The 10,432-nt window shown below is 36.1% G+C and overlaps 2 protein-coding genes across 3 annotated transcripts in view; both read left to right on the top strand.

Annotated features, from left to right (window-relative positions):
• Window positions 1-876: 876 nt before the first annotated feature.
• Window positions 877-6,426, top strand: LOC107738755 (carboxylesterase 5A-like). The gene is made up of 13 exons (XM_016550600.1): window positions 877-1,054; window positions 1,229-1,424; window positions 2,041-2,179; window positions 2,322-2,455; window positions 2,577-2,730; window positions 3,042-3,146; window positions 4,710-4,811; window positions 4,959-5,099; window positions 5,216-5,296; window positions 5,500-5,641; window positions 5,729-5,875; window positions 6,049-6,121; window positions 6,203-6,426. The coding sequence occupies exons 1-13, from the start codon at window positions 985-987 to the stop codon at window positions 6,366-6,368; spliced, it is 1,650 nt and encodes a 549-aa protein (XP_016406086.1). The 5' UTR covers window positions 877-984; the 3' UTR covers window positions 6,369-6,426.
• Window positions 6,427-7,397: 971 nt separating this feature from the next.
• Window positions 7,398-10,432, top strand: part of LOC107738753 (uncharacterized protein KIAA0513-like) — a 22,909-nt gene continuing 19,874 nt past the window's right edge. For both annotated transcript variants that reach the window (XM_016550596.1, XM_016550595.1), the window contains exon 1: window positions 7,398-7,472. The gene's annotated coding sequence lies outside the window, so the exon portion shown is untranslated. The remainder of the gene's footprint in view (window positions 7,473-10,432) is intronic.

Raw genomic sequence — 10,432 nt, 5'->3', positions numbered from 1 at the left:
TATTTATAGATAGAGTTTTAGCTTTTAGTTTTAATTACTTTTTCTTATTTGTAAGTCGCTTTGGATAAAAGCGTCTGCTAAATGACTAAAAGTAAAGTAAAGTAGAGTAAGCCACATTTTACCTTCTTTATTTTGTAGTTCTCAGTACCTAAAAGCGTCTGCTAAATGACTAAAAGTAAAGTAAAGTAAAGTAAGCCACATTTTACCTTCTTTATTTTGCAGTCACTTCTCAGTACCTCCCCTAATTCTAGACCAATGCCTCTCGAGCATGAACTTGCAATCTTTATGCAAGCAGATCAAATCTTGTGTTGAGGGTGATAACCGCTATGTCACCACAGCTAGTCAAACAAATTAAATTAAAAATACAACTAAATCAACTACTAAGTGAGTGTCGTTGGATACAACTTTTAACTTCTCAGCTTTGTAACCTTCAAGCTTTCCTGGTAGCTTTGTTCAATAAAACCGTCATAAGGCATGAATTATTAACCTACCTGTGAAGAATCTGAGCCTCTGTGACACGCTTTCACCATCTGCATTAGCACACACTTTATCACTGGGTACAGCATGAACTGCTTTGACAGAAGAATTTACTGTGGTGGCAATTTAAATGATCCATATGAGAGAATAGCTGAGAATAAAAAATGTATGACTTTTCTTTGATATTTTGTTTTATTTGATATGTTTGGTCATCAATAAATGTAAGATTTTAAAACATGTCAGTACAGACCACAGAGATACAGAGATCAAATTCTAAACTAATTATGATTATTTATACACCGAATGGATTTTTGTCTCCTCAGTCTGCCATACAGGGATTCCACTTTGTACACATGAAACAGCTGCTCTGTTTTTTAAGGGGGTAAAGTATAGGATCAGGTTAAAGGCCAGTGTTTTGTAATTGAGCCTGTGTGAGTGATTGATTTTGTGAGCTCTTCATTACATGAGAGGCTTGAGTCTGTATCAGTCTTTAACGAAAGAACAACTATGATAAAAGACGTTTTGCTCTGCCTGTGCTTGACCCTGGCACCTGTTTGGACAGCCCCTGTACAGACAGGCAAGTATTATATTGCTTTTAAAATAATATTGAACATTATACAGTGAAATAATATTTTACTTAATTATCTATTTTACTAATTTTTGAAGGAGTACTGTTATTTGACAGGAACATAAAATAATAATATATATCAAAGAATGGGTGTTAATGTCAGATTGGTTTGTATTTGTACAGACTCTGGGCCGGTGGTTGTTCTGAAGCATGGCAGTGTCCGTGGGCAATATATGAAAGTTAAAGGCTCAGAAAAGGTGGTGGAGCAGTATTTGGGTGTTCCTTTTTCCCAGCCACCTGTTGGCCCCCTCCGCCTGGCTGCACCTGGTCCTGTACAGGGATGGGAGGGCATAAGAAATGCCACCCAGCACCCATCTATGTGAGTATATGGCTATATTCATAAAAGTAACTGTAATTTATGCAATATATCTGTACTAAATTCCTTATTTACCACTAAATTACTATATATTTACTCCACCTATACAGTATATATACACAGTTTAAATAGACCTGCGAAATTTATGGTAAAAATAATTATATATTTAAATGCGGTAGCAACATTTTAGGATATATGAGACTCAAATGAACTGTACTTTTCATTAACTGATGCAATGTTAATATTGCATCTAAAGAAATAAAATCTGTTTTTTACCTGTATAATTTACTGATAACCACCATAATAATACAGGTTGTAAAAGAGACAAAATTAGCCTTTCCGCATGCTGCGGTATATACTAATACAGTAAAAGGTGCATACATGTCTATTTATATTTTTTTCACTTTAAATTACATGACTGTTCATTTTCACTTCCAAAATATATTTAACAGCATTTTACTTTTTTTTTATTTACTGTAATGTCCCGCTATAGATCTATTACAGTTTTTCACTGTACATGATAAAGGAATTTGCCATACTAACCATAGCAGTTTTACAGTCTTTTACCATCAAAATGACGAACATTTTTTACAATGTACCTTCTCTCGCTGTATTCTAGGTGCCTTCAAAACCCAGATATTCTGCCTATAGTAGCAAAATCCATGAAGTTGGATTTCACACCAACAGGAGTCTCAGAAGACTGTCTGTATCTGAATGTTTACACTCCTTCTCAAAGATCAGAATCAGATAAATTTCCAGTGAGTACTGAATAACGGCTTCTCTCATCTAAACTAGAAGACAGCACTTTGACTTACGAATTCACAGTAGAACTTATTCTATTACGCTTTATTGATAATTTCCCCAACCCCTCTGACAAAAGAAATGTATGCAAACCAACAGGTAATGGTCTGGATTCACGGAGGTGCTCTGGTCATGGGCGGCGCTTGCATATTTGATGGATCCCCGTTAGCAGCCTATGAGAACATTGTTGTGGTTGTCATTCAGTACCGACTTGGAATATTAGGATACTTCAGGTATTCATTTATGGTGGAGAAAGTGGGCACTACTCATGCAGTCTGTCCCTTGAGAATGACATCAGATTTCTTGTAAGCTGCTTCTGCAATGGGTTATAATAAAACATGCTTCTGGGTTTAGCACAGGAGATAAGAATGCTCAAGGTAACTGGGGTTTCCTAGACCAGATTGCTGCTTTACAGTGGGTGCAGCAAAACATTGATGGTTTTGGAGGAGACCCCCAGTCTGTCACTATAGCTGGGGAGTCTGCAGGAGGAATCAGTGCCTCTTTTCTGGTCAGTAAATGTTTTTAAAAGCAGCATTATCTTTATTATTTTTCTCTATTGTTGCATATTAATTATTTATGTGCCTGATATGATTAATAACGAGTAATCTTGTGATTTCTGATGAGTCTTTAAAAACCATAATAAGTTCCGAGTAAGTTCCTTGTGGTCCCTTCAGGCTTCCCCTGGAAATATGATAATAAGTGAATAGCTGAAAGACAAGTTGTTAAAACAACATAAGATCTTATCCATTAATAGATTCTCTGTACAATTCAGTGCAAGGATCAAGTGTGTTCTAAAGATGTATACTTATGGTCTTCTAGACATTGTCACCCAAGACCAAGGGTCTGTTTCAGCGGGGCGTCTTTCAGAGCGGAGTAGCGACTGTGATGGGCTACTCTGTCAAAGACCCTCAGATGCTTGCCAAGGTATTTAGCCCAAATACAACAATAAATGTGTACTGCTCAATAGTTCATTATAGGGAATCTGTAGCATTATGTCAGATGCCAAGAATTTTAGAGCCTTGTTAAGTTTAGTTCAGTTCACTTCAGTTTGTCTTTATTTCATTTCCTGAAGGCAATTTGGTTTCAGCATTTAGACACATAAACAATACATTAAAAAAGCACAAAAACATATAGGCTAATACATAAACCCTTAACTGTCTAATTTAAATGGGCCATGAACTGCCTCTGTTTTTTATTTTGTGCTGTTCTCTGAGGTCCAATGTTATCAAGAATTTTTACATCAAAAAACATCATAATTTAAAAGCAATAGGCTATTTTCTGTCCTGTTTTTGACCCCCCTCATCAGAACGCTCTCTTTGAATAGGCATAGCTCAGGGTTCCTCAAATCTTGCCCTGGAGGTCCAATGCGCTGCAGATTTTAGCTCCAACCCTGATCAAACTCGCCTACCTGTGATTTTCTAATGATCCTGAAGACACTGATTAGTATGCTCAGGTGTGTTTGATTAGGGTTAGAGCTAAACTCTGCAGGAAAGTGGATCTCGTGGGCCAGATTTGAGGATCCCTGGCATAGCTGATTGTAGACTTGGAAGTAAACGCCCACTGCCATGATGATTGGCTAACACTTGAGTAGCCTATGTTTGACAGCCTACGTCCTTCACAGCTGGACGCTGCTGTGATTTAGGTTAAAAATGCACAAATACTCATATCAAACGATTTGTTTATCAGACAAAGCAATAGTGATCACGTAACAAAAACAGTTACTCACACTTGTGTGGTGCAACATTACTGTAGGATCCAATATAGTCGGCACAGCATCGTCTTTTAGTTTCAATCTTTCTGAAAATCCCATGTCAAATTGTTTGTAAATGAATCGCAGTAAAATGAAGTGAACAATGGACCAAGTTCTTAATCTTACTGAAGCGGTCTGGAACTTCATTAAAAATAAAGTTCATCCACTCTTTCCTAATGTTGGGATCAGAAGGAAAGCAATGCAAAGAATATTTCTTTCCACAACTTGGCACTGCACAGAATCTTGTTGTCTTCTGAGCCATCTTTTATCGTTTTATTTCTGCTAGACCTGCACGTCCGCCTCTCTCGTAAACACTACATGCGTGAATCGGTGGGCGGGGCTAAACAGGCAGGGACGTAAAAGCAGGCGTTGATCTTCTTCTGCATAGATAGACGGTGCTTATTACATCATAGAGTAGAACGTTCCAAAAGTTGTTGTTTTGGCAGACTCCCTTCAGTATAAGCTGTTTTTTAGACTAATGAGAACGTTTTGAGTTCTGAAACTTATAGGATGTTTTTATAGTACAATGACCTTCTATTTGTGAAAAGATCAAGGGAATTTTGGTTTCTCAGTTCATGACCCCTTTAATGTCCACCCAAAAAGTTAAATCAGAATTTAAAAGCTTTACAAAAAAAGCACTTCAGCTCAGCCTAATTTGAAAATGCATATTGACAATAATAATTTATAATTATTGTCAGTGTTTAGAAAAGGTGATTGTCTGTGATCTGTTTGACCAGGTGGTAGCAAATGTTACTGAATGTGACTTCAGCTCTAATGAAGTGCTGACCAAATGCATAAAAGAACTGACTGAGGAACAAATCATCGATGCAGCTAAAAGGGTAGGAGCAGATCATTTGAAAGGAGATGCTTTTCAATATAGCTCATGAAAAAAAAATGCAATTCTAAGATCTACTGGTGATATTCTCTATAAATATACATCTTGAAAAGAGAATGAAACAATTTCTTAGACCAAATGACTTCCTTAGAAACACATTTTCCCTGGAGCAACAGTTGATGGGGAATTTCTTAAAGCTCAACCAGAGGAGTTACTAAAGAGCAAAGATTTTCATAAAGTTCCAATTCTTGTTGGAACAACAAACCATGAATTTGGATGGATGCTCCCTCAGGCAAGTATCGGACATTTCGGACATTTTTGTATGGAATGGTAAAATTAAACAAAAGGTCTATGAACCTTTATGACTATTTTTAAATAGTAATGCATGTGCTCATCTTTTTATTTCAGGCCTTAGTCTCAGAAGACTGGGTAAAAGGGATGGACACAAAAACAGTGAAACAATTGTTGGACATTTTTAACAAAGATGGAGTAAAACTCAACTTCTCTTCTTTCTTTCCAGATCATTTGTAGTGATTTAGAAGCTAAAACAGAGATAAAATGCAAATGAATTTACTTGAATTAACGCAGTCTGACTAATTTGTTAGTATTTGTCTCCCTCTAGTGAACAAAGTACAAAATAGCATTTAGGAGACTCGGTAGAATGTGTGTAATCCTTCATTCTGTCATCGTAGATGTCAGGAGTCAATGAAATCATAGCAGAAGAATACCTAAAAAATGCTAAAACTCCAGAGGACATTCGTGATGCATTTACTGAGATGCTGGGGGATCTTTTTATGGTGATTCCCTCCATTACGGTTGCATCTTACCACAGAGGTAGGTTGCAATTTCATTGGCAATATTTCACAAGTGATGTTTTCTTGTTGGTTTGCTCTATTATTTTCCATTATCCTAACTTCACAGATGCTGGAGTGCCTGTGTATATGTATGAGTTCCAGCAGCGGCCAAGTATATTTAAAGATCTCAGACCCAGCTTTGTGAAAGCTGACCATGGTGATGATCTTGGATTTATGTTTGGGGCATGCTTTTGGGATGGCCATATCAAAGTGGGTATGCAGATCTAAGAACTTGTTTGTCCTGGCAAATTATTATGATACTGGACATTTATACTAGACAATTTACTATGGCTGGGTTTTGAAACTGCAAATGATTGAAACAAAAGTGAAAATGTTAATAATGAAGTGGTGATGTGGTTATGGATATAAACTCTTTATCATCTACAGAAGCGCTCACTGAGGAGGAAAACCAACTATGCAGAACCGTCATGGGATACTGGGCGAACTTTATTCGCACTGGGTAAGTGGTACACCAGTTGCTGGACAGAGCATTAGTTAATGATGATCCTTTATTCCTTAAATAATTATTTCATTTCCACAGATCACCAAATGGTCCCAGTCTGGTGCACTGGCCTGTGTACGACAAGACTAATAAATACATGAACCTGGGATTGCAGCAAACTGAGGGACAGGATCTAAAGATGGACAAGCTGCTCTTTTTCACTGAAGAATTACCTAAAAAGCTTGCAGCACTCCACAAAGCCTAATTAGTTATTTCACCAACAAACACAATGCTTCTACTATAAATAAAATCTAATTTGCTCATCTGTGTGTAAATAATTATTTTATGTCTCCATGCGGTGAAATTGTTCCCATGAAACCTTTTGCAACTTGATTTACAAGACTTCTGCACACTTTTCTATTTTTCTCAAATCTAGCCAAAATCTGATCGTTATTTGTTTGTATTTTATAGCGAAATATAGTAACAAAAATAATTTGATTGCTTTACTAGAAAGTAACATTTATATTACTATTTACATATCAAATAGTAAGTATTACCAATAAATAATACATCATTTTGTAGTAAATAAATAATAAATCTTACCAATCAAATGATTTTGTATTTCAGTACAGACTGAGTTTCAGATTTTTTATAATATACATAATTTGTATGCATTATTAATGTAAATATCTATAATACATGTATTTTTAAAACATAACATTAATAATAAATAAAGAATAGGCCTATATTAATATTTATTATATTTATGCTTTATAAACTTTATTGAATTTTTGTTGTTATACATATATATATATATATATACACACACACACACATATATATATATATATGTGTGTGTGTGTGTGTGTGTGTTTTTTTTATAGGCTAGATATTGAAATATAAAAACATTTGATTGATAAAATGTATTTACATATCCCATATCGCCATTTGTGTTATTTAAAAGTTTGATGCAATAATACAAATAAAAACGAATGCGAAGGTGTTTACAGCTGACAACATTAAAAGTGATCAGTAAAAAATACGCAGTGTGCAGTCACGTGTCATCTGAGCTACGTCACTGGATTCCCCATCCGCTACTGATAATGTAGCGCATGCGCACACTCAGACTAGTTCAGAGCAGCCCAATAATACAAATAAAAACGAATGCGAAGGTGTTTACAGCTGACAACATTAAAAGTGATCAGTAAAAAATACGCAGTGTGCAGTCACGTGTCATCTGAGCTACGTCACTGGATTCCCCCATCCGCTACTGATAATGTAGCGCATGCGCACACTCAGACTAGTTCAGAGCAGCTTGTACATCTCTCACGCGCTGTGGGAAGACGAAGCTCCAGCTGGAACATCCAAGGTAAGTATCATCTGACAACACTTTATCAGGGGACTTGACGTTAACAGTTAGAACATAGGTGTTGACATGTCCATAATGCAATTTTCTTACGTACGAAGCGCGAATGAACATGCCAATAAAAAAAGTAACATTATTGATATTCATTACGCTGCAGGCAGATACCTGTATACGTTAAATATATGCGCGAGCTGTTACATAAATGCAGTTAGCGACGGAATGAACGAGACTTCCAACATTTTCCGCCTTTCTTTCCGCGTGAAAGTGTGCCATATGATTGCATAGTGTTGTTTACAATAAGAAGGTGGAGGGGGAGGTTTCATTTGGCAAGAGTAAACTGATCAGAGTGCTGGTGTGAAGAAAGTATGAATGATTAGAGCTTTGAGAATATGGCTCAAAACCTAGTGAGCTAGACAGCATTTTCGTAGTGTGTGCCTATAATGCCTAATTTCCAAATAATGCCCACATCCACTGTGTCAAATAAGACTGTGCTTATTTTATTTCATCAAGCAGCCAGAGATGCTGATGCATTTTGGGTTATTAAATTATTGCTAATAAAAATATGCATTTGTTATGGAGGCTAAAAATTGGACCAGTGACTGTAGCAAAGGTTTCTGATGGATCCTGTGAATTGTCTTTTGATAAGATGGTATTTTGACAGGTGCTATTTTAAGACAAGTAAAATAAAAAGTCTGAAGCAGTGGAGCAGAAGTGAAATGTTTTCAATAGAGAAATCCATGTTATTACCTGCAGCTACGTGGAGTCTAGTTTCTTCTCAGTTTCTTAAGCTTTCTATTTCTGCTTACTGTCTGGGACTGCATTTGCAGGTATGCCACCTGACTCACACAGTATTTCAATGTGTTGTGAATAATTGCTTTGTGTTGTGAAAAAAGACTTTGACTGGATCAGTGCTTGATTTATACTTAGAGGTATCTACAAGCCATTGTAGAAAAAAATATCTTTCAGGGTGTGAAAAATAAATGATTAATAATTATTAATTATTATTATTATTATCTGGTAAAATAAAAAGTAAATTTTCCCCATTCTAGTTTGCTTATGATCTAAATACCTGTATATTTCCAGTGTTATTTTTGTATACCATAATTAAAAAAAATAATAATTACTATTTAAAACCAGGCTACCTTTTTACCATTTTTATATTTTAATTTTAATTTTAGTTTCATTTTTAGTCTTCTTATGTGTTTTTGTCATTTTTAAATATTACTATTTAGGTTTATTTTTATTTCAGTTTTAGGTTAAGTTCAGTTTCATTTGTTTCTAGTTTGTAATTTTAGTGCTTCAACTTTTTATTTTATTTTATGCTAAGGCAACATTTCCCATTTTCTTTAAGGTTTTCATCTAATGTTTATATTTGATTTGATCTCAGCTTTATTTTAATTAAACTTTTTTAATAGTGGTTTTAGTTTTAGTTCACCACAATAACCTTGTATTTAACCTGTCATTTGTAGCCTAAATCATGATATGCTATAATATTTATTGTTAATTAGATGCAAGCATGTGTTTCCTTGTTTTTTTATAATCCCAACCCAGTGATGGCAAGCCATTGTGCTTTGCATTTTGGTTGCTGAGTCCTATTAAACAGCGTTAGTCAGATAAACCTGGCATCAAGGCTTGACTGCAGGCCTCTTAAACATGGCTACATATTTTTAAACTCTAGTGGCTGGAGATAAGAGTGCTCTTGTTTCCAGCCAAGCCAAGGATCATTTTTCTTGTCCTATTCAAGTGCAGGCCATTGATGAAAAGCTCAGTGTTAGAAGCAATTCTCAGTCTGCGTGTTCTGTGCAGTGTTTCAGGAAAAGAGTAATTTTATGTGACTTTTATTGAATCTGATGCTCTCTGGTTAGAAGCATTGATCCATTTAGGCTTTGTTTATGTGGTTATGTGTGCGGCATCAGTCAGCGAGCGGCTAGCTGATCAAGCCCTGTGCGTTCGATCGTACAGGATGTGATTGGCTGGATCTTAAGTTCACAGCGTCTGATACCGTGACCGATACGAGTGAGGTTTCCCTTGAGGAAATAGAAGGACGTGTTGCGTAATGATGCAAATGAAACCGCCTCAAATTAACCTCTCTGTGGCCTTATTTTCACATCAGAGACAGACTCTCTCACACCATTAATACAGAAACATTTCACACCCAATATAGATTTCTGCAAGCTTTTGCATGATTTTTAAATCCAGATGAAATCTGATCTTTTTTTGTCTGGTAACATATCACTATCCTGCATGGTTAGTAATTATTTTGTTCCCTATACCCAAGACCCTCAATTTTACTTCTTGTTTCTCTACCAGCATGTAATCTGAATCAGTCTATATTTGCATTTTGCTTGTATTACATAAACAAGTGATCTAGTTCAGTGGTTCTCAATTTAAAGGGTCGGTTACAGGTCAGTTCTGAAAGCAGAGACAGAAGGAAAAAAACAATTCCCATATAATGGGGGGAAAAAATAAAGGGAGAAGAAAATGCTTCCTAGATCTTTTGTTGTCAAAGGATGTTTTTTATATTATTATTATTGTTAATTTAATTTCAGTGTTTGCTTTCATGAATATTTTTGTATGTTTTTGTGTGATAAAATTTTTTGTAGTGTTGGGTCGCCACATCCAATGTAACATCTGGACCTTGACTCAAAACTAATTGAAAGCCACTGTTCTAGCTTACCAGTTTTCTAGTTTTTTGACTGACTTGACCTTGCACACAAGCCAACCCATATCTCCCTCCCTGAGACATTCATCACACATTAGGGCTGCACGATAAATCGCATGCGATATTTAACGCGCATCTTGTCAGTAAAGCCATTCTGTAATCAGCGGTAAATCTCCATCACGTGCGTGCTTTCACATTGAGCAGCATTAACTACACAGAGCCGTTGTTCACAGACGAGCTGCGCAAAAAATCGCGCGAATATGAACGTGGTTTTGCGCAGCTCGTCTGTGAACAACGGCTC

Source organism: Sinocyclocheilus rhinocerous, unplaced genomic scaffold, assembly GCF_001515625.1.
Source record: "Sinocyclocheilus rhinocerous isolate Xijiao unplaced genomic scaffold, SAMN03320098_v1.1 scaffold1938, whole genome shotgun sequence".
NCBI lineage: Eukaryota > Metazoa > Chordata > Actinopteri > Cypriniformes > Cyprinidae > Sinocyclocheilus > Sinocyclocheilus rhinocerous.
The sequence above is the reverse complement of the archived record's forward strand: the minus strand, read 5'-3'. Positions and strand labels throughout refer to the sequence as shown.

What these genes read in the sequence shown, in the direction of transcription:
- LOC107738755 (XM_016550600.1), top strand. Translation starts at nt 985, where the DNA reads ATGATAAAAGACGTTTTGCTCTGCCTGTGCTTGACCCTGGCACCTGTT. An exon ending in ACCCTCAGATGCTTGCCAAG is followed by an intron (nt 3,147 to 4,709) that starts GTATTTAGCCCA and finishes CTGTTTGACCAG; the next exon opens with GTGGTAGCAAATGTTACTGA. An exon ending in GCGAACTTTATTCGCACTGG is followed by an intron (nt 6,122 to 6,202) that starts GTAAGTGGTACA and finishes TCATTTCCACAG; the next exon opens with ATCACCAAATGGTCCCAGTC.